Source organism: Haemaphysalis longicornis, unplaced genomic scaffold, assembly GCF_048455015.1.
Source record: "Haemaphysalis longicornis isolate Haplotype H1 unplaced genomic scaffold, Haemaphysalis longicornis Haplotype H1 scaffold_4, whole genome shotgun sequence".
In the NCBI taxonomy this organism is placed as follows: Eukaryota; Metazoa; Arthropoda; class Arachnida; order Ixodida; family Ixodidae; genus Haemaphysalis; species Haemaphysalis longicornis.
The window spans coordinates 7,890,814-7,918,493 of record NW_027526361.1 but is presented as its reverse complement, the minus strand read 5'-3'; the positions used below and the strand labels follow the sequence as shown (position 1 = coordinate 7,918,493).

General features: G+C 46.7%; 2 protein-coding genes across 9 annotated transcripts in view; one reads left to right on the top strand and one right to left on the bottom strand.

The window, feature by feature from the left end:
- LOC144178201 (unconventional myosin-Ia-like) overlaps positions 1 to 27,680 on the bottom strand; it is a 229,895-nt gene that overhangs the window by 63,461 nt on the left and 138,754 nt on the right. The gene's annotated exons all lie outside the window — the stretch shown is intronic.
- LOC144178200 (uncharacterized) lies at positions 16,177 to 23,673 on the top strand. The gene is made up of 4 exons (XM_077705852.1): positions 16,177 to 16,319; positions 16,785 to 16,860; positions 18,114 to 18,408; positions 23,356 to 23,673. Exons 2-4 carry the CDS (start codon positions 16,824 to 16,826, stop codon positions 23,582 to 23,584), a joined length of 561 nt encoding a protein of 186 aa, XP_077561978.1. The 5' UTR covers positions 16,177 to 16,319; positions 16,785 to 16,823; the 3' UTR covers positions 23,585 to 23,673.

Genomic DNA, 27,680 nt, shown 5'->3' with positions numbered 1-27,680 from the left:
CACCAACAACATCTGCTAGACCGGGCGAGATAGGCTGCCAAGACCCAGGGCTTCCTGGACTAAGAAGGAGGTCCCCCACCTGGTGGTCAACCCAACAACACTGACTGCTCAATTAAATGTTTATCCCCCCTCCTCCTCTAATCCAATGCTGGGACTCTCGGCGGCCATTCTCTGGGGAGAACATGTGACGTCAGTGACCTTGTGCGTTACCAGCTCGTAAGCCGACTAGGGCGCTCCAGCTCTTTCTGCCAGCGGCAAACTTGCGCACACGACTGTAGAATGATAGACTCCGGTGACCATCACTGCTCTTGAGCTGCTAGTGCACTGACGCTGGGCATCTGTCTACGCTCCGCTCCAACCGTTCATATTCCTACCTCTGCATTCTCCTGTTCGCCCGTTCTTCCTTTCCTATGTACAAGACAACAAACTGGACCAGGTGAACATTCCTGACATTTTTTTTTTGCCTCCTGCCTTAACTCCTCTTAAACTGCAAAGTCTCGTGAGGGCCGATCTAGAAAGCAGCTCTGAATTTTCTTCTTGCAATAAACGTCATTCCGCCACTTCTGTCATAACAACCCTAAAGTAGCAAGAAAACAATGAGAAACATAAAAAAATAACGGAAGTGTCTGCTACCTTATCGAGAAACTGTAACATTCAAAAGTGAGCAAGAACAGTAGTAAAAAAACGGAAACCTCCTAGAGGTGTCCCAATTTTTATTCCATGCCAGGACAACTTCAACGGTTGTTTTTTTATTTTTAATTTAAGGCACGTGATGTGTCATTACTAACACGACGTAAAACACGACTGTGGGCTGCTGAAACAGTTTTATAAAATAGGCGGCAACCTGGAAACACAAAAATATTTCTGAATGCAGGCTACGTATAGAAATGCGCGTTCTTCAGTCGACGGCCCTTGAAAAACGTTCCTGAATAATTTATAGCCTAACGTGCTTTTCGCCACATCCCGGGAAACAACTTCTTGTAGTCGCATGCTCAGCGGGCAAAGCTCTCATTTTATAACGGGCAATAAATAAAGGAGTACTTGCATAGAATGAGGACAAGGCAGAAAGACGCCGTTGACATAATTCACGGGAAAAAGCTATCTTTTTTTATTCTATGCAGTTAAAGAGTTCACGCCAAAGCTCTCGAACCTTCCGTCGCTAACTTCGTGATGTTCAAAAAAAACTTATAATACCATTTTATGGCTGCGTTTTCATTCAAAATAATCAGATATTATTCAGGCGACACGCAACTATGTCGGTTGAGCGGTTATTGCTATTTATGAACGCACGACTGGCTTCTTTGCTGCGATGTCTGAGCATGATGCGTGGCGTATTTCTTCCTTCTGTGTTTTACAACGAGACCTGTATATGTCACTTTCTGCGAAATTATTCTCGTTCGTGACCTTAAAGTTAAAGTTGGCTTTAAAAAGGCTTCAATTTTTCTCCCCCACTCCTTCTCACGGGTAACTGTAGTCGAAATGCCTTTTACCCGCGTCCGCAACCCACATGTCCGTCGGCGCATGGAGAACGTACATTGCCACGCGTCCTAGTGTAGGAACAAATGGTCCCGGAACAAATGGCCCCGGAACTAATGGTCCCGGAACTTATGGTCACGGAACAAATGGTCCCAACTCGAAAGTAGGAACAAATGGTCCCGGAACTTATGGCCCCCGAACAAATGGAACAAATGGTCCCAGGCACCTGTTCAGGCAAAATGATTCTATAAAGCTCCACGTGGGTTCTGTTTAAATTTGTTTTATTTTGCTGGAGTGCAGTTTCTAATTTCTTAGGTTTCTTTAGTTTTCTTTTCTTTTTTTTTCAGATTTCGTTAAACTGGTTAGCTCAGTTTGGGTGATTAGAACGATTACACGCGGTATTTCTGCCAACCACGCATTTTTGTGAACGTGCAGGGTATTCATTACACGATTGGGCCGTTTTCGGATTTTTTATGCGTATTTTATCCGGCCTTTTTATTTTAGTCGTCGCATTTTCTATACGTTCAAAACGACCATTCTTATTTATTACTTCCCTCTCTCTTTCGGTATTTGATATATGTAATATTTTCCTTTTTTCGGTTTTCCACGTTTTGATTGTTTGTGAGCCCGGCCGTGTTCCGGGAAGCCGCACGTGTCGCGAGACGCCGCTAGTAAGCGAGGGGGGTGACAGGCACAGTGTCGAGACATGCGGACGTCTGGTCTGATAGCAAGCATCAGCTGAGCCGCTGGTCAAGCCAGGCTGTCGCGAAGCGCTGTTAAGTTCGTGCTTCTCATTTAATTAATGAAAGCCGCCGGTGGTTCATGTATTGGCATCGCCTCCGCTTCTAGCTGTACGCTCAGTTCCTTTCATGCAGCCGCAAAGACGTGAAGGTGGGGGTCGCGAAGTGCATGCTTTGTGCTCCTTCCTCTTTTGTGAGGCAAAAGACTGGGGTGCTGAGCCCTCCTCTGTTGGTATGCGGTCGTTCGGTGACGAGCTGACGGGAAGCGAAAGGGTGCGTGCCGTCTCTAGTTTTTGAGGATTTGCGAAGCCGGCGTCGGCGCTGTTCGTTGATGGTCATTCGCCTTATTCGCCGCGGGTTGAAGGAGCTCTTCTCGGTAGTCCGGCGGGCGGCGGCGTCCCTTAGTCTGGGAAGGGATTAGCCACGACTCCCTAACTGTGCACGCGCGCGCGGCGACAAAGGCAGGGCGGGAAGGCGACGACACCGTAAGGTGTTAGCCGCGCGAAGACCACTCTAAACATTCGGCTTTGGCTTATGAGGAGATGCCGCCCGCCAGCAAAGTATTGCCTATTTTCGGAGAAAACCCAGTTTCGAAACTGCAAGCTGTAACATTATCGAGGTGCAAAATATTGATTAGTGTTGCTTCGCTTGATTCGAACTGCAGAAATCGAAGAATTTCAGGTGGTGAGCACAGTAACTCAGCTTAGCCAACCCAATAAACCCTCATCGAGTAAAGTTCCCTTTTGAAATAGCGACAAAACGGTGAGCGCAATGCACCAGTACAGCTCTATGTTGACTGGCAGTCAGCAGTACCGTCCCACTCACATTTTTTATACTTTGCATAACCTAAATAATACCGTCACTGTAAATAGGCTCCACGCACTGGATGAAGTCAGACTCACTTCTCAAGCATTAACAAAATTTTGTATTCTTGCGAGTATTGCACGTGAGCCATGCTAATTTAAACAGTTGTGTTGCTCCACTTCATAAGAAAACTGCATTCACGAAGAAAATTACGGTAGCCCGTTACTGTATTCACTTTAAACAGCGGCCGAGGGCGGCCCAGTACACGCAGATTTTTGATTGAAAGGTTCACCACTGGTTTGCCTGGCACTCGGAATAACAAAAAAGTACGAACAAAGCAAGCACGGGAGATCGTACACGTGTGACAAAAAAAGTTTGTATACAGCATTGAGCTCAAGCAAATTCAGCATTAGCAAATATACTGTGTACGAACAGATGCAAAATACAGTGTGCACAGATACAAGCATAAATATAAATACAATGACCCCCCTCCTTCCCTCATGCAGGAGCTAAGGCATAGTAGTGGTGGGACCATTTCTTCCTACTTTGAGGTTGGGACCATTTGTTCCGGGACCATTTATTCCGCGACCGCACGCGTCCATGACCAACTTGACTTCGTGCGTTCGATCAGCGACAAAAGAAATCGCCGAGCGTGACGCCACACGTGCTACATTTGTGGATTTAGCGAACGACCGTGCCAACGACGATAGGCCAAGGACCTTCTCGCCCCATGACGACGGTGGTGGCTGCAGAGCTTGCAGCGCGCACAGGTAGCCTGGCAGCCATGGGGCTCTGCACACATTCAATGTCGGCGCTAGACGTGCTCTGTTCATATTTAATGCAACGTATTTGTTGTCAGGCTCCATCTTTCTGGTACCCCGAGTTCCGCGCCAGAAACGCGGAACATGAACTAGCTGAATTACCCTTCATGTCCCACGAAGTGACGACGTAGTTTATTGCCGTAGTAGAACAGTTTCCCGGTGGGTGAGACGCCGTTAGTATAACAACTACAAGCAGCTGGAGCAGGCACGGCTTGAAACAATTACCGCTGTACCGCGGCCAGCGTACGTAGACGCATCATTCTTAACTCAGGCAGGTGCGACTACACTCGGACGTGTTATACTCTCACTGCCCGCACCTTCTGTGCATGTCGACAGATCAGACCGCTCGGGCAGTTTTCTGCTTCGTGCTCTTCGTGTGAGTTCTGCCTTGCGTCGGCCCATCTTCTGACGTTTCACGATGTAACCTAACCAAATACAGACAAGTCTGTCGGGCGAATCACCATTCAACTACATGGATCCATTTTAGCTGAATTTATTAAGAATGTGCATGACTAGTTGGGGTTGCCCCTAAGCTACAGGGTAGATAAACAATATGAAAACCTGATTTCGCTTGCTATTGTTATCCTGATCTTCTTAGATAGTGTTGTTATAGTATTTTTCGTTTCAAACAGTACCGGGGTTGAAGTCGTTGCGATCAAATATTTTAAACGACAATATTTTATAATGAATTGATGTGTAGTATTTTATTATGAGTACGTCTTTTTAGTCATATAGTTGACCTTGTGGGAGGTAAGTCGTCGTTTACTCTGCTTCCTATGGTTTTAATTATCTGCCACGAACGCTGTATTTATAACAGATGCCTCGTACGAGAATGTCTCGTGCGCCCCTTCTAATCCGTAGTAATCTGGTAAGGCCGCTTCACAGCACCGCTGTAATTCCAGCGTTCTAAGCGAAAATTTGAGCTTGGTGGTGCACTTATCTAGTTGCTATTCCAGAGTAATTTTCCGCCACATTTTCTCCCGCTGAAATGTGTTCCAACTTACAACGGAACTCTTGGCCACAATGTTGTTAAGACTGGAAATTCTATAGAAATATAAGATATCCTATTTGTATTATTAAATCTTTTGTCTTGTCATGTCTTTCTTTGTTTCCCATGAAGCTACGTGTGAGGCATAATGCACGCACACATTTATTACGAAAAAAAAACAATCAAAAAACAAAATTACCACGAAAATGAAAAACAACAGTAACACCCACTTCGGTACTCACAAGCAGCAGATCGATACACTGATTTCGCCACAACTTTTATTTTTTGCTACCCCCGACCTGATCTCTTCCCGCCGTGTTAAACCTATGACTTGTTTAACATAAAATAACTCGGATATCCCCTAATGGTACGCTGAAGTGAAAGAAAAAAAAAGATGGGAGGAGTGCAGGGAGGGGTTAGTGGAAGGTTCAAAACTTTCAACCTCTGTCCATAAATCTAGACAAAGTACTGCCAGCTTCGATGAAGAGCAGCTCCCCTGTTCGCATCTGGCGTCTCTAATCCTTTTCTCACGTTATCACTTAAATATCATTGAGTACATGCGCAGAAACATAAGAGGCGTGTGGAAATATTAAAGCGCCCCCTGATTTGTGTGCAGCGTAAAATAAAGCGTGCATATCTATAGCATCGAAGTCATAGACTCAAAAGCAAACTTCGCGCGCGCATCCACCCGCTGATAAGCTGGAGGACAAATGACCTGTCATGGCAGACGATTTTTTTTGTACTCGCTGGCCTTCTTTTATTATTATTTACGCACAATGGTGATCTTTCCATGGCTGTTTTCTTTATATTCTACTTTTATGGAATAAAATCTTATAGAATTCGCGCACGTTATAACGAGTGCCAAATATCTGCGTAATGAAGACAGGAATATGCAAGAGACATCGGGAAAACAATTCCAGGGTGTCCGTACGGCCAGCATCTTAGAACTTGAAGCAAACCCTGTAACGACCCCCCGCGGTGGCTCAGTGGCTAAGGCGTTGCGCTGCTGAGCACGAGGTCACGGGTTCGATTCCCGGCCGCGGCGGCTGTTTTTCTGATGAAGGAGAAAAGCGAAAACACCCGTGTGTACGAGATTTTGGCGCACGTTAAAGATCCCCGGGAGGGAGGTCAAAATTAATCCGGAGCCCTCCACTGCGGCGCGCCTCACCGCCTGCGTTGCGTCGGCGCGTCAAACCCTACAATCAATCAATCAAACCCGGTAACATGTGATTGGATATCCACGGCGAACAGCGAGGACAGTGTAAAATGAATGCAGGTGATGGCACTATACTCCTAAAGGAGACCAGGTGACGTCATATGGGTCCAGCAGAGAGCGAAGATTTTTCAAAAAACATTGCCTTTTGCTGATGCGAATGTAATTACCGAGTCCATGGATGCATTTAAAAGCCGTTACACTTTGTTGCCGTTCAGTGTTGTGGGTACATTGCCAAAGCATTTGCTATTTTCGCTCGGTGCCAATGAAAGCGTACATATGGCCTAATAAAATGGTGTTCATCGCAAAAATTCATTGCAGTACTTCTTCAATGGTTCGTACTAAATACTGAGGAATATTGTTTGGCTGGGCCAGTACGTCAGTCTCGTCAAGATCTTACGAAAAAAGAAAAAAAAACACGACACCTGAAATGCAAAATTATGCCAAAAAAGGAAATAAGCTGTGTGCGTATAAATGTTTCTCGGTGTTCGGTGCGTTATTCCACCTTCGCCAATTCTATCCCGAAATTCCATTGACTAAAATAACTTTTCCCGCAATGGACAAGACCTGCCCCAGCCAATGTAGGAGGTGATCATGCATCTGTTTCGATGGCGGAGGCAATTGAGCTGTTCGTTGTTTGACAGAGATTCTCCAGATGCCCCTCACTTTGTTTTTGATGCTCGCCTGGCCAATTTCTCGGGGATAATTGCAAAAAAAGTAGTACGATTTAGGCTCAATCATATTAAACATTCCACCAATTAACCGGTAACAAAAATATAAAAAATCGCATCGGTCAGTAGCAAACAAGGAATTTGGAGTTAGTACCACGCAATTATTAGCCAGTATACTGTGTTCATAATTAAATAATGCTTGATAACAGGTAATGCGTAATTAGTAACATCCGATTATCATTACTTAAGTTAGCTCTCCCTCGCGCTAAATAGCAAACCACCTGGGCAGCAGGAGAAGAAGAGGTTGTTCAGTGCTACACTGCGGGTGCAGCGAGTACTCAGTGAGAGAGAATAGGGAACAGTCTGGAAGCTTCTATGCACGAAGCGGCGGGTGTCGTTCTCTCTTGCGTTACAACTTAATTATTTTAACAGCAAATCTGTTTAGCAAATCGTTAGAGTTTGGTGTCCGCACTTAAAAATACCAAGAAAATGCCGAGCGCACATGAGCGCGAGCCTCGCGGCGACCACCCGGCAGTTAAAAAACTAAGGAAATTTCGAGCGCTCGTGTGTGCATGCCTCGCGGTGACCGCCCAGCGTCCCCGGCGCACGTTTGTCAAGCCAGGCGTACCCACTTGGGGAGAAGGACTTGTTGGTGGGCGAGTTGGTGCATCTTTAACGTCGCCACAAATGAAAAGCCTGCGCAAAATTTGAGACGGCCAGAAAAGAGAGTTCTCTCTTTTTGTTTTGTTTTTCCACTCTTCTTAGGAACCTTGGCCGAGTTGGCAAAAAAAAAAAAAAAAGCTCCAGCGTGCACCATAATCGTGGCAAGACTTGCGCGGAACGAGAAAAACTCCACCGTTCACAGTAATCGTGGAAAAACCTGCTCGGAACGAGAAACACACGCCATAGCGTACGCCCCTTCAAGATGATGTCTAAATTATCACTTAAAAAAAAAATGAAGGAAGCTCACACTTATAGCAACAATGATGGAGTAAAGGTCGTTGCGGCAGCGAAGAAGAAGCAAATCGGCTGCAATCGGGGACTTAAACCGTCGTGATGGTCATGAAGGTTTCGCACAGCTTCGCTATTTTCAAGTCTTACACGTTAGTGTGAGCTTCCTTCATTTTTTTTTTTACATCATAAAACGGGGGTGACACCATGGCTTCAAAGCCAGAAACATTGTTTTACATAAAAGCGAATCCGTAGAAAGCGAACAGGTCCTAGTCATATACACTAGTTCACGTGACCCGAAAGGATTGAAAATTGACAGGCCTTTGCGTTTTCCCGAGCAATGCTGCAGCTACATGCAATGCTGGAAGCATTATAGTACACACCGTGATAACAAAGTTCTATGGTTCCTTGGTTCATATCGCGACTGAACTTCCCGGAAAGCGACAATAAACAGTGGCCTTTCATTGCACACACCACCCCCGAGTTAGGGCCAGACTGAGCAACGAGGTTGTTTTTGACACTGGACTTCCGGAATCTGACAAGTGAAGATAATATCTTGACCTAGGATAATGACCGAACGTTGGAAACGGCTTCAATGAGTAAGCTGCATTGCAACAAGGACATAAACTTGTCCCATAAAACGTTGTGGTGCGTATACTAAGGTGTTTAGAGCAATAATAGACCACAAAATAGCGGCCGTGATTACAGATGCAACTGAGGCGGATATAAGGTGTCCATTGCTCCCGCACAATCAAGGACGCCCAAGCCGCCCTGAATGCCAGAGCTCAACCTTCGCGAACAAGCTCGGCACCACCGAAAGACTGGGTCGTGTATACAGCGGCCACAAAAGCGCGTACACGGAGGTGTCCCACGCCCTCCCAAGCGGGCTTTCCCTACAGGCGCAGCATTCGCGAGACGGCGAGCTCCCACGCGCGCCACCCACCGTCTTCTTCCCGAGCCGCATCGCGTGCCTAATGAAACGCGGCCGGCACGATGCACGACCACGCACGGCGATACATCCGGGCAAAGGGACACACCGCCTGCGCGGTTCCCTCGAGCGTGCAAGAGTAATGCGCGCTCAGAACAAAGGGCGGCGACAAAGGACGCCTCCGCACGGCGGCGGCGACGGCCGCCAGAGACGGGTTCACATTCTCCCCGACTACGGTGGTCCGCGCCTGACGTCTCCGCGCCATCGAGCGGGCGTCGCCAGACGCCAGCAGCGTTGCTTTTCTTTCTGGCGTCCGACGCCAAGGCCCCGATAAATGCTTATCGGTTGCCGGCCGCCGACAAGACCTCCCCTCGCGGCCGACCTGATAAATGGCGCTCCGTCACCGAGACAGAATGCTGCACGCCGGCACGCTCAAAGGAGCTCCCCCTTCGCTCCCATTGTCAGTCTCGCCGCCGCGACCATTCATCTATTCGTCTCGCGCTGAATAAGACGCCGCCGGCGGCCGGCCGAGCTCCACTTTTGCTTCCGCGCCTTTCCGCCCTAATAAAGCGGCCAAGGGCGAAACGGCTGCTTTTCCCTGCCGTCGACGGGCCCGCAGGGGCGCTGCTTTAGTGCGTCCTGTATGTACACCTCTGCCGATTGCCAAGTTGCGAACCGTGAAAACGGGCGGCCCAGTCATTAACCACTCCGCAATACAGTTGGGCGTTCTATTAGTTTTGTGTGCAGTGTTAATGACTCATTTCTGAGAAGAAGTTTTTGTCAGCCAGCAACGTTAATTGGCTGGCCGTCGTTCTCCAGTGTTGGACGAGGTGACACAAAAGTGTGGAAAGCATTGGTTTATTAGAAAGAATTGGAAACTACGCGGTGACCAGCCGGGGCGTGTGCAGCCATCGATACTAGTATTCACAGTTAAAGCCGGGTAAGATGGGGACATTAGACTGTAAAGATGGTCGCGTTGTTGTGTGTGGTCGCGTGTTTTCTGCTGGACACACCATCCAGTGCAAGGCATGTCTCAGCTGAATCTTGCTTTGTGAGATTTCTTTTCTCACCGGCACAAACTATTCTCCCTTTCGGGGAGGTCATCTCAGTAGCTTCGACGGCCGGTGTGAACAGGGTCCAAAGTGTTTTATATGGCCCCTGGCGGAACATCCACGCGTACTTCATGTCCGTTGCTGTCGTCCTTGTTTTCGTTTCTTGTGGTGCATACCCCCGTAGGGGTTTGGCGAACCAGTGGGAGTTGTTTGCGCATATACCCGCCGCGGTGGCTGCAGTGGCTAAGGCATTGCGCTGCTGAGCACGAGGTCGCGGGTTCGATTCCCGGCCGCGGCGGCCGTTTTTCTGATGGAGGCGAAAAGCAAAGACACCCGTGTGTACGAGATTTCAAGATCCCCAGGTGGTCAAAATTAATCCGGAGCCCTCCACTAGGGCGCGCCTTATCGCCTGCGTTGCGTCGGCTCGTTAAACCGTACAACCAATCAATCAATGTTTGCTCATATGAACCGACCTTGGCCCGTTCCTCCGCGATGCCCGGAGGACGCGTGGACGAAATTTGCCCTAATCAATGTAGATAGTATCAGGATGGTTCTGCCAACGTTACTAGAATAACCTCATTCTGCCATAAATATGCGCATTTGAATGGGGCGTATTATGTCGCAGTTGTCTCCCGGTTTAACGATTTATTGATCCGCAGTTTATGCAGGATGTCCCTAACGTTTCAAGCGTCTCCTAAGATTAATTAATAGGGAAGCCGTTGGAATAGGCACTCGCCTTTACTGCTTCCTGCAAATATTAGGAAATTAGCCATGAAAGTGGCGTAAGCGCAGCCTCGGTGGCCCGTCAGAGGCAGTCCTATTCGACGTCGTCGTTATGTTTGTCGTGGCCAACCGCCAAGACACTGCGCGTGACAATAGCTCTGGTGGGGAATCAAACTTTTGGGCAAGTTTTGCTCATCTGAGAACGGAAACCGCGCAGGTTTTTAGGTTACCGGGTGGTTTTCTGTTGATGATCGCGGAAATGAAAAGAAAATGAGACTCGCTTTTTTCGGCTTCCAATGACATGATCCTGGCTTAGTGGCTAAAACATTTGCAAACTAAAAGATTTGCGCGCACGCGTGTGCGTGTGCGTGTGTGTGCGTGTGTGTATGTTCATGTGTGTGTGCGCGCGTGCATGTGCGGACTTGTGCTTGTGTATGGGTCACTGCGTGTGTGCATGTGTGTATGCGTGTGAATTATTCTCATTAAAACGAAGACCAGTAAGCATAGAATTCGCTGATTAAAGTTGTTCGTTGCGGACAATGTCAAGCTGTGCGGAGTAGTTAGTCGCAGTAGTGCCGGGGACCACTTCCGCGAAACGCCAGCTGCGCGGCTCTGCGGCAGCGGGTCACGCGGGCCACGCCAGCAGCACTGCTTGTCCTTACATTGCCTGACGGTCCCCTTTTTTATTTTTCCAGTTATCTCGAAACTTTTCGACGTCATTTTTAACCACGACGCGACTATTTTAATTTTTAACACGAGAGTGTTTTATTCCGGGATTCACGAAGATTTCGCTTACGTCCTATCCGTCATGGAAGTAGCGCCAGTACAACGAAGCAAGCGGCCTGTAAAGGGTGCACCCCTGCACACAGGGTCTTCTTGCGGGGAAGCAACCTTTAGTACTAAAGAGTACGTTACACTTCCGGTTGTTCGTTTTCAGGTTTTATATTTTAACACGACAGTGTTTTATGCCGGGATACACCAAGATTTCGCTGGCGTCATGTCCGTCACGCAAATGTCGCCATTACACCTTTGCCGAAGTGACCCGCCAGCAGGGCGTCACTCGCCAAGCCCACCCACAAGATAGCCCCCAACCCGCAAATAATGCTCAGCTGCAGATTTCGCTGCACATTTCATTTTCGTGTTTTACCGACTCCTATGACAGAGGAATCAACCACAGTTCTTGCCACAGCAACCGTTTAATGTCTATTTTTAATTTGGAAGATAAGTGTTATGTATACTTGTGATTTTCCCCAAATGGCCCCGAGGTTTTCGTCGCGCTAAATACCGACATGTGCGAGCCGTGCCACGTACCAGTGTTAGTAGCTGGCAAATGGGTTTACCTCTACGTGCTCGTAACTATTTGAGCCATGTGACCCTTGAGCCAGAAAAGGACCCAATAATACGTACCTTTGATACAACGCCGGGAAACGAGCCAGCCAGCGAGGTATTTAAAACAGGGGTTAGTTGGCATACAACGCTTCGCATTATTATCTGCGCAGGCAAGGCTCCCCTCGTAATTTTCGCTGTAATCGCGTGCTCGTCTCCTAATTTATCTATATACTTGTGTGTGAAAGCGCTTAACGCGAGCGAGGGTCGCGAGGAGCTTCACGCGCTGTCATTGGCCGAATAACCGCAGATTGTGAGAAGCCTTAAGCCGCAGAGAGAAAAGCGCCAGCTCTTTCATCCTTTTTTCGGTCGTCGCACTTTCGCAAGCCCGATGATGCCCTTGTGGAGACGTTCACCTCAAGGAAGTGCAGAGCACGCGTACGCTGAAAGCCGTAATTCGGCAAAGGACAAATAAATAAATCACACACATGGTGCAAGAAAGAGCGCCCCTAGCCTCAGCTACAGAACCTCAATCGGAAGAAGAGGCCCGTGCATCCCATATTGTCGCAGCTTCGCCATCAACCGACTGACTATCTTAGTATTATTACCTTTGTGACAAGCTTTCTTCTTAAATCTCGACGAATAAAAATGACTGCATGGTGTGCGTTCCTGCGACGACGAGTTGAGGACGCCTCCTCGCCTCGGAGGCGTTGTTCGCACGCCACGGGCGAATATCGGTGGCGGCAGCGGCGGCGAGGACGAGCGACATAAGGACGCCCCGTTCTCCCGTCGTTCTCGGCGGCCAGGGGAGCGGCGTGCGCGCAGGGGCGGGCGCTTTTATTGGGCCAAATAACGGGCCTTGCGGCTTCCGCTCACGTCAGCGACGCATCACTCGCGCCCACCGCGGGAACGGCGCGCTGTTGCTGCCGGCGGATCTATTGTCGGCGTGGCCGCACTTCAGATTACGTGCGTCAAATATTTATAAGCCCCGCCGCATCCTCCGCCTGGTGGGCCTCTCTCCCACGCCGCTGCAACTTCGTGGGCCCCCAATGCGGGTCGCTTTTTAGCAGCACGCCGGCCACAAATGCGCGCTCGTTACACGAGGCGCGTGCCATCGACGGGAGCCTGCCCAAGTTTCACCCGTTGCGTTCCTGCTTCCTCGGCATTGCCTTTAATGCTGGAAACATATCCTCGCTAACTTATGAAGTCCTTGGTGCATCTGTGCTTTTTATTACACGAGAATACAACCCCCCTGTTAAGTTCGGGCCCATCACGTAATAATTAAAATTACCCGGCAACTAGATATCTTTCTCTGGGGTTAGCGTATTTACCTGTATTGTATTTGTTTCCCCACCGGCCGAGCTGAGTTAGGCGCGAGGGGCGTAAGGGGAAACCGCCGAGGCTTTTGTTATTCGCCGCGTTTTTGTGTCCACCCGACGAGCGGTCCCGCAGACGACGCCTAAAAACGCGTCGGTGACTCCATAATAGCTGAAAGCGATGTAAGCTTTCGAGGAAGGATTTCCTTGCTTTCGTTTGAGAAGCCGGCGGAGGGGGACCGTGAGATATTAACGACCGCGATTACCGCCACGAGAATCCCTGAAGCGGACAAGAGCTGGAGGTCAGTCAAGGGGTCAAACACAGGAAGAGGGCACCATACGTTCTGTATGTGGCAATTGCACTGCTGAAAGTTACTGGGTGAAGTTTCCGTTCGTCACGCGTCTAAGCCTGGTGACTTGGCGGCTCGGATACGTCAATAGGTAGGCGACCAAGCTTTGTTATGCGCTGCACGTGTTTACAAAGGAAATGAATTCTGGCGGTGCGGAGAACAAACATAGGCGTGCACGGTATGACAATACTTTGAGACGTGCCTCCCGAGAGCCGATTGCCGTAGTTGGGTCTGTTTTTAGTTGGTTGGTTTTCATTTTTGTTACATTTGTGCTTTGCGGAATACCTTTGGGCTTCTGTATGAGAGTGAGAAAGGTGGGCCACGTGACTATTATGAACCCACCTAGCTTTGTTCATCACGGTGGCCAATCAGTGGCCTAATGTGGGCTAATGAATGAGCCATCCTCACTCTCAAGTTGTGACGTCCCGTTTGTGGGCGGGGTTTTGGCGGTAAAACCGAGGAGTTTGATGTTTTGAGAGATGGAACAGAGAACAGACAGAGAGGAGATGTGGAGAGCGGCGAGCTCCCGCTCGACGCGGGCCTTGCCTGACCTCTAGCGTGCGATCACGAGTTATGAGTTGTAAATACGTAGTGTAAATAAGGTGTACATATTGTACATTTTGAGTTAACTTGGAGTAGACTGTCGTCGGCTATGTGCCGTCGGCCAACGAGCCATTCGTCGCTTCATCGGATCAGCGATCATCGACTTCGGCGACCGATCCACCTTTGCAAGTCTAACTCCCCCGCTCCCCAAAGAAAAAAAGATGTATAAAATCACATCAGTACACAGTGGAACACACTTGTGACTGGCGTACATAACAGTAAGCGGTCCCACACTACGGAAAGATGAAGTCCCAGGGAAACGAGCTCATCCAGTGCATCCATTCATACGCAAAGTCATGAACAAATGAAATGCGAACACAAAAATATGAATCGGAACGCGCAAAATTGAAAAATACAGTTCGTTGAGGTCGAATAATGGCGCGCAATATTGATATATTTGGAAAGCCCCGTTTCCCAACTTTGTTTTTGTATCTAAGCGACTCATAATTTTGACTTACAATGAAATAAATGGCGCGATTTGTGGGTTCTGGTTCATATTTTCGTGATCGCGTTTCATTTGTCCATGACTGCACATGTATGCTCAACATAGATGCACACATACATGCGTACGTACGTGCGTACATACGTATGTATGTATACACCTTGACATACATACATACATACACACATACATACATACACACACACATACATACATACATACATACATACATACATACATACATACATACATACATACATACATACATACATACATACATACATACATACATACATACATACATACATACATACATACATAAAATACATCTCAGGGGGAAAAAACAGCGCAGAGACGGGGACTAACGGACGAAAACACAGTACAAGCGCTGTTTGTATAAAATACATACATACATACATCATACATACATACACGCATACATGAAATACATACATACATACATCATACATACTTACACACATACACGCACGCATACATACATACACACACATACATCCATACATGCATGCATACATACACACATGCGTACATACATACACACACACATACATACAGATACATACATACATACATACATACATACATCATACCTACATACACGCACACATACATACATACATACACATACGTACATACATACATACATCATACATACATACTTACATACATACACGCACACATACATACATACATACACACATACATACATACACATACATACATACATACATACATACATACATACATACATACATACATACATACATACATACATACATACATACATACATACATACATACATACATACATACATACATGTTTTTTTCGAAAATAACGCGGAATTTTCTCAGCTTCACTTTGGGCCCTTTTGTCCAAAAACGTTATTCGAATGCCGAAAGCGTCGACAGGCCATTGCCAGCTGGTAACTTATTTACTTACCAGCATAGTTTCTGGTCTGAACATTGTTAATTTGCCACTTCAGTGAGGTGAAGTGTCACTCACTAATTCATGAGCCTGCCGCTGTTCAACCCAACATGGCACGCAATGACGTTACCGGTTTCTTCTTCCAAACCGGAGAAATTCTGTTCATTAGATGCATGTCTGCGCGGATTATCACTGCACTTTTCTCATTCAAGCAACAGATAAAATGCTAGATTTGATAATGTACGGCACCATCATAGTAAAATCAATACTGCGATGTGATAATAAAGCAGTTTTTTACGAGGACTGAGTCGCTGGTGTGAGTGAGGTTCGAGAAGTTAGGTTGCGATTACTTCAGTGAATGTTGAATTTTCCCGTCGATAACAAGCAGCGCTGCGGCAATACGGAGAGCCCCGGTGAAGGGCTTTACCAAGAGGCACAAAGTTACTCGCAATTTCCCAGATCGTTGCAATGCACTCCACAGCCATCATTGTGAGCGAGCCTTCGGGGCAAAGGGTGTATATGACTGCGGCAGCGATATGCCACCTTTTGAGGTGAAGCCATTGTCAAAGCGCGTGTTTGCAGAGCCGGTTAATTATAGCTCGTATCCAGGTACGATAGCAGGCACGGTAGATTAAAAAAAAGGGGAGGAACATATTTCCCCACGCGTGCAAGAGCAAGATGAGAGTGACAGGGCGAGGTGTGCCGTGCATGTCAAGCTTGCCACACGTTAAGCAAGGCGTCATTTGAGGGACGTGGTACCGAAAGCGCGTGATACGCTTTATCTGTCATTAAAAGAGACCGGATACAGCATGCAATCTGTTTTGCAGAAAGAGTCTAAAGCAGCGGAAATGAGGAGGCGACCTGAACAAAGGCACTGATTGCTTTGTTGCCCGCTAAAGACCGTACATATATATACTCTTGAAACCACAGGAATAGAGTGCGAACGTTCGTGCATTGGACACTCAAGGGGTAAGTGCGTGGTCATTTTATTTGAAATGTGTAATGCTTAGTGGTTAAAAAGCGACGATTTAAACGCACCTGAGATATGAACGTTTGATATTTGAGTGGGTGCCTGATACATTTAAATGCAATTGTCATCCCGAACATCCTAAAAAAGCGCCCAATAAAGATACGTACTATATGTCCTAGTATGCAAAGCGCCTTTGTACTCTGTGTCTAGCAGGCATCATGCCACAGCGCACACAAGAGCTAGTTTTCATTGCGCCGCTAGGTTAGAAGCTCGTACAAGTGGGCCATGCCTGTAGGCCTGCTTGATTAGATTTCGTTTTGTTCGGTCTAATTGTGCACTTCGGAAACAAACGTTCCCGTCCTGTTAAGGCACCCGGGAAAGGAGTCAGACTGTCAAAACGCCTTTCCATACCTCTCCATGTACTTTGTGCAAAACAATATCAATACTTTATGCGTTTCTTGCAGGCTACAAGTTACAAGTTTGCCGTTACAAGCTGCATCAAAATGCTCCTCCGCTTTATATTGGCCGTGTTAGCGTGCGGTAAGTTCATTTTTAAGAAGCATATAATTAAAGGCCGTTCAAACTGAGGACATAATCAAATTACATCCTGGGAAGCATAATTACGGGGATGTCACCTGCAGATTAGGCTACTTTGGTAGCAATACCCGGTAAGGTTAAGAAGCGACAGTCAATATGCTGTGTGTCAAGAAATGCTCGACGAGCTCCCGTGTAGTATTAATTTCAGAATGTCGACACAATAAAAGCGGGGCCATAAATACAGCTATGATTTTTGATTTCCACTATTAAAGAAAACTTCGAGGACACCTCCTAGGTGCTGCTTATAGGAGCTATGAATGCGAAAGAATTAATGTCCGATCGAACGCCGCCGAGTGCTGTTTCCAGTTTTGCGCTGCGATGCGATGCGATGAGGCTTTGAAGGGGGGGAGGTAGGAGGAAAGGGCCCGAAACTGTCTGGCGAAGGGTGCCGACACCTTATCAGGCCCTTTTGCGCTGCCAGTGATGTTTTCGAGTTTTGCGGAGGGGAATCCAGGGTGTACTGGACTAGACGTCCACCTTTCGCTACTGCCGTGGTTTCGGCCGCCGACGACGTAGATGCTTCGTACACCCACTGCCACGAAGTGCGGCCTGGTTCGCTTTGTGACCGCTGCGTCGCAGAGTGCGTGCTGCTGTGTCAGTATAGGCAACACTTTGTGAGCATTGAGACTCGCACGAAACGGAAAGTTCATAAGTAGGTGTTGGCCAACACACCTCGGCGGTAATGTACAATCACGCTTGTTTGGCTTAGCTTTATGTAACACAAATTTTAAGCTTAACGACGGGACAAGCAACGTCTAATTGCTTATACGTCAAGCTCGGGTTACCTGTCAACATCGCTAGACCTCAGCACGCAACGTCATCGTGTCAGGAAAATCCCGGGAAAGCGTTGGTCAACACATCTCTGTTGGTATGCGCCAGACTACGGTGTGTACCAAAACCTCTGTTGACCCTAAGCTTCCCGGGACCGTTTTGATGCCGCAGACGACCCAAGCCGGCTTTTCCCCTCAATCGGACATCTAGTGGTTCCACATTAATAATAAAAGTTGTATTGCACAATGCACAGCAAAATATAAGGCGGTCGATATATAACGTGGAGGCTGCGCGGGGGTTCCGTGGCGCAAAAAGAACACTTCTTCGCGTAGCGTTTTCTGCCGCACGGTGCACACGCATGATGGTTTCGAACTGCCGTAACGATTCATATAGACAGCCGCCTTCTTGATGTGCGAACAACGCAGTGGCTGCCGGCAGAGCGGCACCGAGCGGTACGGACAAGTACGTGGACCGCGTTCTGAGCGTGGAGCTGCCCCAGCAGTTTCCGCAGATGGACCCGTGGGTGCTGGTGAACTTCAACCGGACGTTAGACCGGCCAAACAGGATCTCGGCGTACTTCCGCAACTTCACCCTGACGGGCTTCCGGTTCGCCCAGCGGCTGGGATCCTGCCTGCGCAACAACCGCACGGGAGGTCGTGTCGATGTCACCTGCACCGTCGCCTTCGAGCGCGTCAGGGCAAGGTCCACCTTTAACCTGAGGTGAGACTGCAGGGCCCACTGCGCTGGCGTCACGGCTGGGGTGGGGTGCGGCTGAACAAAAGGCCATGGCGGCAGCTTTTCTGGCGAAGAAGAAAACGTAAAACGGCCGTGCATAGCAGGTCTCGACGCATGGTCCAAAATAATACTTTATCTTCCACCATGGCGTGCCTCACAGCTCACGTCGCAATGAAGTCGCAATTTTAGTGCTCAGTTCGAAGTGGCACGTAGTCTTACAAGGGCTGTAGCTCTCGAGTTAATGAGAGTTTTAAAACGCAAACTTTGCTTATAACTTTCAGTAGTTTGGATCACATGAGGTTCTCCAAAATGCTAATAGATATTGTAATGTTGGGTATTTGTTTTTTTTTTATTTATCAAGCTGCTCCACAGTCGTGAATCAGATCTGTCGCCTCGTTCTTTGAAACAGGAAGTTTGTATGGTTGTTACGGTGTGCATCTCCTTGCATTAACAGTACCGATAACACCTAAACAAGTGCCGTTAGAGAAGACAGAGCGTTGGCCTTTAGAAGATGCTCCTGATTTTTGGAAATGGTGAACAAGTCACTTGGCCGAACGTTTTCTCCCTGCTTAAATGGTAACGCGTCGACCGAGTACAGTAGACTCTCGATAAACGGAACTTCAAGGGACCGGAAAAATTAGTTCCGTTTAACAGGAGTTCCGTTTACTGAGAGAGATGTTCTAAGGTGCAAATTTATGTGCGTACACACTTCTAAGTGCATTTCATGGAACTCTAACCACTAGAAAGTGACTGTAGCTGATAGTTTTCAGAAAGCAAGAAAACTACAAGAAGCGTAAAGACAGCATTCACAAAGTTGATTTGGCGACAATGAGTTGCTGTGCACTACACAATGTGTCAATTACTTTTGTTTGAGTCCTTGCAAATGCATCTTCACGGAGGCTAGAGGCCTCAACTTCGCGAGTGCTTACGAGCCACCGAATTCACAAGACGGCAACGTGGTAATTTAGGACGAATATCACAACGATGGCACGAACGAGGCGACAGGAGGTGAGCCTTGTAGCCTCGGCGTCTAGAATCGAGACCGAACGACTGGAACAAGAACTGCGATGTTGCATTCGTTGCGCTAACACGGCTAACCACTTACGAGACGAGGCTTACGAGTCCAACAAAGCTAAAACGGCATGGAGGAAGAAAAAAACAAGAACGAAACAGCCAGAACCATAAAAAGCTGAGTTCCGATTACCGAGAGTTTTTTTACGTTATCTGAATACAAAACCAACCAAATTCCAGGCAACTGTTTCGTTTAAGCGGCCATTCCGTTCAAGCGATTTCCGTTTATCGAGATTCTACTGTACAGTTCATCGCTGATCATACCACCTTGAGATGGCTGCTTTTCGTGTAAAACATGGGTGCGACGGAATGCCACCCCCCAAAGCGTCGTAATTTTCTCTATCCTCAGAATTTCCTTCAATCTGCCCCGTCCCCCATTCACCCTTGCACCTCCATTTTCACCGCTGCCCTCCTCCCGCCGCCCGTTTCTTGTCCCACGCAATACTCAAGGCATGTAAACGGCCCGATGCCTTGATTAAACTTGAATGTGCCACGCTTTCCAGCTGCGAATAAAAGCGCAGAAGGAAATCAGCAGTGACCTTTAATATAAAGATGGCGTATTTTTCCCGCACTTATCTCACCATTTATACGAGTGCTGCCCTAATTTCAGGGTGTCAGCCCTAACCATCTGTCCGAGGTAGTTATATTCTGTTCTTTCCACTATGGCTTCGTTTCCTAAGCTGAAGAAGACATTCTTGGCATGCTTATTCCTCATTACTTTAGATTCATTCATATTTATTTTTAGCCCCTCGGCCAAGATTTCTGATTGTAGTTCCTCGAACATTGTTTGCATGTGTTCTGCAGTCTCACTCAGCAAGGCTGTGTCGTCCGCAAAGCTAAAATGGCTCAAGTATTCCTTATTTATCATTAATCTTGTGTTTTCCCTGTCAAACTTTCTAAATACCTCCTCCAGAAGTTTCATGTGAATAGTTTTGGAGAGATGATATCTCCCCGTTTTACTGCCTTTCGGATCGGAAATTTATAGCTTTGCTTGTGGAGACTTATCCTGCCCGTGCATCCCTTATATGTGTCTTCTAGAAGTCTTACGTAGGTTTCCTCTATACCCTGGTTTATTTAGTGCTTCCAAAACAGCTGTTTTGAAAGCACTCACCGCAGCTAGCTGCGGTGAGTACAAAATCAAACGCTTTCTCCTAATTTATAAATGCCATGTAAAGGGGTTTAGTGTACTCTGCGGATTCTTCTATCACTTGACTGACGACATGGATGTGATCCATGGTTGAGTACCCTTTCCTAAACCCAGCCTGCTCTCTGGATTGATGGGAATCAAGGCTGTCACCTATGCGGCTAACTGTAACTTGGGTCATCATCACCAGCCTATCTATGCCCACTGCAGGGCAAAGGCCTCTCTTATTAATCTCCAATAATCCCGGTCCTGTGCTGCGACCAAGTTATCCCCGCAAACTTCTCGATCTCATATGCCCATCTAACTTTCTGCCGCTCCCTACCACGCCTGCCTTCTCTAGGAATCCCCTCTGCTACCCTTAATGACCAGCGGTTATCTTGCCTTCGCATTATATGTCCTCCCCACATCCATTTCTTCTTAATTTCCACTAATATGTCCTCAACACGCGTTTGTTCCCTCACCCCCTCCGCTCTCTTCTTGTCCCTTAATGTTACATAACTTGGGTAAACAGCTTGTAAGCAACTGGGTAGGCTAATTGGTCTGTAATTCTTGAGGTCCTTGGGATCTCCCGTCTTATGAATCAGAATAAGGTTGGCGTTTTCACAGGCTATGGACACTTTTTAAGTCTTCAAGCATTTCGAAAATAGTACAGCACGCTTTTCCAGTACAATATCTCCTCCCTGCTTCAAAATATCCACGGTTATGCCATCGTCACCTGCAGCTTCTTCTATTTTCATGTCTTCGAGAGCCTTTCCAACTTCCTCTTTGGTTACTAGTAGAACATCGCAAGTTAGGCTTGTACTCTCAGTAGTTTCCCCTTGTATAACGTCGCTGGCATACAGTCTGGTGTAGAATCGTTCTGCTACCTTAATTATCTCCTCCAAGTTGTGCATAATATTTCCCAGCTCATCTCTGAGTGCGTACATTCTGTCTTTGCTGATGGCTAGCTTTCTCTTAGTTGCTCTCAAGCTTCCCCCTATTTGCAGCGTGCCGTCGATCACTGCCATGTTATGTGCACGAATGTCCTTTGTTTTATTCCTGTAAATCAGTTCTGACAGCTCGACCGATTCAATCCGATCCACCGTACTTGAAACTTTTATGTTCGCACGTTTGGTGATTTGTTTCTTCGTTTTCTTAGTTTTCCAGTTTGTTCTCTACATGCTGCTTCTCCCACAGCTTCTGATGATTCACTGAGCGCGGATGTTAGATTTTCATTTCGCCTATCTACACTGACCTCGTTCCGCTAGTTCTAAATCGAGAATTTGTTTTGCGGAATTATTCTAAACTTTTGAGATCTGGCTCTGACTGATTCTATGCGGGATTACTTAGTTTTCAGGAGTTTCGTTGTTTCTCTTCTGAGATTCACCCTTAGCTTGCATCTCACCATCCTGCGATCACTGCTCCGAATCTCACTTAGCGCCTTTGCACGATACCCGTGTTGTTACTTAGAATAAAGTCAATTTAGTTTTTGGTTGTGCCATGGGGACTTTTCCATGTCAATTTTCTATTCTTTCGTTTGTAAAATAATGTGTCCATCACCCTCAGGTTACTTCTGTCTGCAAATCCCGCTAGTGGATCTTTCCAACTGTTGCGATTCTCCATGTTGAAGTTTTTCACTGAACTCTCTCCCATTTGCCTAGAGCATAGGGGCTTTTATTACATAGAGGTAACCCTATATGACCCATGCTTATACCTATAGAGCGCAGCGTTTCCCACGTAACACGGGATATTATTTCAGAGATGTACCTTAAGAACGTTTGCGGGTTAAGAGGTAATAAACCGGGCTTGTACAGATTTTGAAGCATGCCACACCTCAACAAAACTTAGAGTAACCGCTCCTTAGTATTTCGCAGAAGCTTCCTGGATCCGTGATCGAAGAAATTTTTTTTGTTCTTGTTCTGCCGTGTTTTATATGGATTTATTGAGACCCCCTTAAATTACATTTCTCCTATGTTCGTACAGCAAATTATAGCTGACAGGAGCGTTATCAGGCGCGTTATGTTGATTTATTTCCCCTCTGTCGCTTTTTCGAGCGATTTTTTCGAACAACGCAGTGCTTTGGACTGGGCTTCTCTTCAGCTAAAATAGATGGTGAACGAACGCTTTATGAACAATATTCGATGGTGAAATTTGAGTGTATAAAGAAGCTAAGCTTCAAACAATTCTTTTACACTAATACGATGGTTACCGCCAGGTATATTTTTACACAGGCCACATTGATACATTCGGCTGTGAATGACTGTAAATATGCCAGTACACTTGACAACGAATTTTTGCAGAAGAATAACTCTGACTACAACCTGGCTTCAACATTTATAAAAAATAAATGGCTGTATCTATTTGTCGCTTCCAATCTTACAGTGTAAACGCCCTCATTAAAGCCAGTTATTTAAACATCACCTATAGAGATTGACTCTTTTGTAGTTACATATACAGGGCACGACGGTCATCTGGCCGTATGCAACTGGGCGTATCCGGCCGTATGCAATAAAAAAAGCGTTAAAGAAGCTCTGATTGCTTGAATGCACATATTCTTAAACATTATTTAACCGAAGTTGAAGCGCGTGCTGCGAAACATTCCTACAGTCACAGCTATAGTATAACCGGCAAAACGCTTCGGAGCGTTGTCTTTTTAATTCTGTGTTTCGACAGGTATACATTAATTAAGAGCTCAATTATTTGGGCTTACGTGTGATCAACTGTTGCTTGTGCCGCAGGTACCGGGGTCGATTGTTCAACAACGCTGCGGCAGACACCACTTATAACCGAATCCTAGCCAAATTTAACATCACGGCGGAGCGTCTCAAGACTACCAAGGCTGACTTCAAGTTCCTCTCCGAGGGTGCGAGACCGACGGCTTTCACGGGAATTACCGGCGTTCCCATTGACCCAATTCCTCCGGGCCGGATACAGCAGAGAACTCGTCTCCTCGCTCGAGTACTTTAGAACCTACTACACTCCGGCTATTATCAGGGCCGTGCAACGAATACCGTTCCCGTACTGAAGGTGATGACAGTAATAAAAACGTTAAGTTACCTGGGCCTCCTAAAATGGAACTCTTATACGGCAGCAAACGCTGCTGATAACTGCTGATAAGGAAACATAGGTTAAAGAGAGGAGAAAAGAAAAGAAACGGTCTTCAATGAAACTGGCGAGGTTAGTCGGCCTAAGGCGCCCTGCGTTCTACGCCAGATGGATGCAAAAAAAATTAAACAATAAATTTAATGAGTATGATTTTCATGTTTGCATAGAGTTATTTGGAGACAATGGCCCAGTCCTGTACATCGCAGGGAAGTTAGGTCAGCAGAGGTTTCATTGCTCTAGATATAGAGTTAAGGATAGCCCAACCCGTCACTCAGTTGCGATCTCACTGATCACTGAGCGCGGCTAACTCAAGGACCCTATGAGGGACCTCCTGGTCACGGAATGTCCCTCAGCTGCTGAACGTAGAGTTTTTGTCAAAACTGTCTAGATCATGCCAAAAATTTCTGGGCCACAAAGAAGTCAACAAAATGGCTTGGGGTTCAGGTATAACCGATTTGCATATAATGGCAGTGAGAAATAAAATTGCTTTCACAAGCTTTCTGACACAAAAAATTTGAGGCTCCCTTGAGAGTTAGTCTTGTCTTTTGAAATTTTGAGGCATAAACTTTTGTCATGGCCTAGATACTTTTGACAAGAGCTGTACATCTTTGTTTTATCTGAACAGGTACGCAGCTTTTCGCAACTCACTCAACTGCATTCAGGCCCGAAAATAAAGTGCCAAAGAAATAAAAAAACTATTTTACTATTTTTTTTGATTAGTTACTTGTTGCGCTCTTGCACAGGCCACAAGCGACATTGATTACAATAAAACGAGTGAACACTTGAACATGTTATCTAAATTGCATATGGAGGTTTTGCGCACCCGAGGTGGACATAGGGCTTATATTTATGCGCTCCGTAAGTAGTGTTACGTAATAAATTAGAACATCTGGTGATCGTTTCCTTGCACAAAAGCATCGTTCACTGGGACGTATTTTCTTTTATCGCTTATTGATTGACTGACTGACTGACTGACTAATTGATTGATTGATTGATTGATTGATTGATTGATTGATTGATTGATTGATTGATTGATTGATTGATTGATTGATTGATTGATTGATTGATTGATTGTAGGGTTTAACGCGCCGACGCAACGCATGCAGGCGATGAGCCGCGCCGAAGTGGAGGGCTCCGGATTAATTTTGACCACCAGGGGATCTTTAAGGAGCGCCGAAATCTCGTGCACAAGGGCGTTTTGCTTTTCGCCTCCATCAAAAAAGCGGCCGCCACGGCCGGGAATCGAACCCGCGACCTCGTGCTCAGCAGCGCAACGCCTTAGTCACTGAGCCACCGCGGCGGGTTTTTTTGCTCGCGTAAATAAGTCTGCACAAAAGTGCAGAAACCTGTTGCGGTTATTGGGAGAACGACGACAGCCATATGCGGCGAGCTTGGCCTATGTCGAACGTATCAATATTTTCTGAAGGAACCCGTTACAAACCCAACGAACCGTTGCTAAGCCCGCTAGCAATCATCCTACCGGGGAATGAGCGAATGGGCACGCAGATTAGGAGGAACCCATTAAAGTCCTCTTTTGTCTCTTTCTTTCTCTCTTGGCGGTGACTGTGGCAGCTCGTGAGGACAATGGCGGCTTAAACCCCGCGGTAAGGGCTGCGCACAACACTCTCTCGACCCAGGCTCTCCATCAATGAAAGAGGACTGGGTTTATGGGGCATTGCCACATGAAGTGATCCTTATTATCAAAGGCATCTCAGTCCGGCACAAAGGTTTGGAGTATAAAGAAGGGTAGGTCAGATTGAGTCGACGCCAGAGGAGGACTGGTTCGATCTTGGGGAGCCGCCACGAGCGCTCCTTAGCATAGGGGAAGGTCACGTTACATACTCTCGACGCTGTTGTAGAAAACGGACACGTAAAGTAAAGGCCTAGTGTTAACCGGACCCACTTGGATGAGTCCGCTTGTGACAACAGTAATCCCCCGTATTTACGGCTGTCACTGTCACGCGTACGATCGATGAGGCTGGTAATCGAACATGGTACCTGGTCATCCGTAGCGAAATATCTCGCCCCAATGTTTGTAAAGACGATAGTCCGTCTTGAACTACTTGAACCCGAAAATTTTGTTCTGGCCTGTCTGTCTGTCTGTCTGTCTGTCTGTCTGTCTGTCTGTCTGTCTGTCTGTCTGTCTGTCTGTCTGTCTGCCTGCCTGCCTGCCTGCCTGCCTGTCTGCCTGCGTGCCTGTCTGCCTGCGTGCCTGTCTGTCTGTCTGTCTGTCTGTCTGTCTGTCTGTCTGTCTGTCTGTCTGTCTGTCTGTCTGTGTCCCTCGGTTCATCCACCTGGCCAAAACTGAACAGAATCTTGAACGAAAAGTTGATATCGGCGAAACTTTTCCAGGTGTACCAATTCTGGAAACCCGCTTTATACTCGTCAACATTAATGAACAAAAAGAAAACATTTGGCATATTTCAGGCAAAATGTCAGTAGATGGCTGGAACTGGCAAAATACGTTTAATTGAAATAATTGAAATAAATGCGTGTTTGATGTTTTGCAATAGCCAAATAACAAAAATGGGCGTTGAAAACAGTGTTTTGACCCCAAAATGCAAAAAGCGCTAGCTCCCGTTCTTTCACGCCGTGACAGCATTCCAACAAGTTCCTGGATTAACGAAAGGTTCCAGTAGATGGAGCACGAGCAGTGGAACGCGGGAAAATTGAAATGTCTTGAGAAAAACCTTCACTGTGTTTATCGTAGGAGGTACTAGACGGAAGGAGAAGGGCGCAAGAGGGGGGCGGGAAAAAGAAGAGACGCATTTTACGTGGCACATGGCGGCAGAAGACTATCGCCTTTCGACGACATTTTCAGCCAAGTCAGCAGATACGCCGCTAATTCTCCTTTAATAGTTCCACTTCATTCATTCAATTTCCCCGTAATTAGCGACGTATATCACAAATATTGCACGTTTTTGCAAAGCAATTCTTCAACATGATGTTACTGCGGACCAGTGCGTCTTCAACGAATGTCGGCGTGTAACGTACACCACAGACGACACAAGTTGAGTTTGTCACAAATTTTCGGGCCTGAACCACGGGCAAAACGTAAACTCTCCAACAGGAGGAGTTTATTTCACAGCTGGTGTAATCAGCTTTCAATATTTTTGTCTTGTGACTACGGATAGCGTTATGTTCGAGGAGTGTACAGTTCTTGCAAGATCGTTTAATGCGACCACTGAATGAACTGCAGCGCCCTAAGGTTCGAAGAAATGGTACTTGACAAGAAGAGGGGCGCGGGGTGCCCCTAGTGGAATCTGAGTCATATGGGCAAGACGACGCTTCTGGAATTTAAATAAATTTTATGACACGTTGCCGCCTCGAAGTACAGATTTGAACGAAGGAAATTACTTCTTGAACGCAAACGTGCAGATTACTGCTGTGAGCTGACTGTTTAGATTTCTTGCTATGGAGACTGCTTGCTTTTTCTGAGAGCATTAAGGCTGTTATAATTATTACAAGAAAAAAAAGAACAGGGACCCATGATCGCCGCTGACCTTTACCTGACGGTTTGTATTTGATTTTCGCCAACAGCAAAGTGTCAAGGTCAGCCTTCACAGAGAATGACAAAGTGTCGTATGATTTCACTAGATTTAGTCAGAGCTGTCATAGCTTGCATTTTGTCGCAATGAGTTTTTTGTCAGCAAAATGAGGATATATATTGCCCAGTGCCTTTGCGTGCTTGAAACTAAGCGGAGTGGTTGTCAGTAATGAAGCCCAAAACATAATATCAGGAAGCCTCTCGAATACATTCTGTACTTTCTCTTTATCTTGTTTCATCCGGTTTTTCTATGTATCGATAAAAATTCCCCCGCACCTCCCCGAGGGGGATTATGAGGATGCAGAAATGCATTGGGTGCACCGATGAGTGTGATGCGATTAAAGGGTAGTTTTTCTTCTTTCCCGCTTTATAAAATAATTACCAACTTATCAGCCTGATAAACAATGAAAA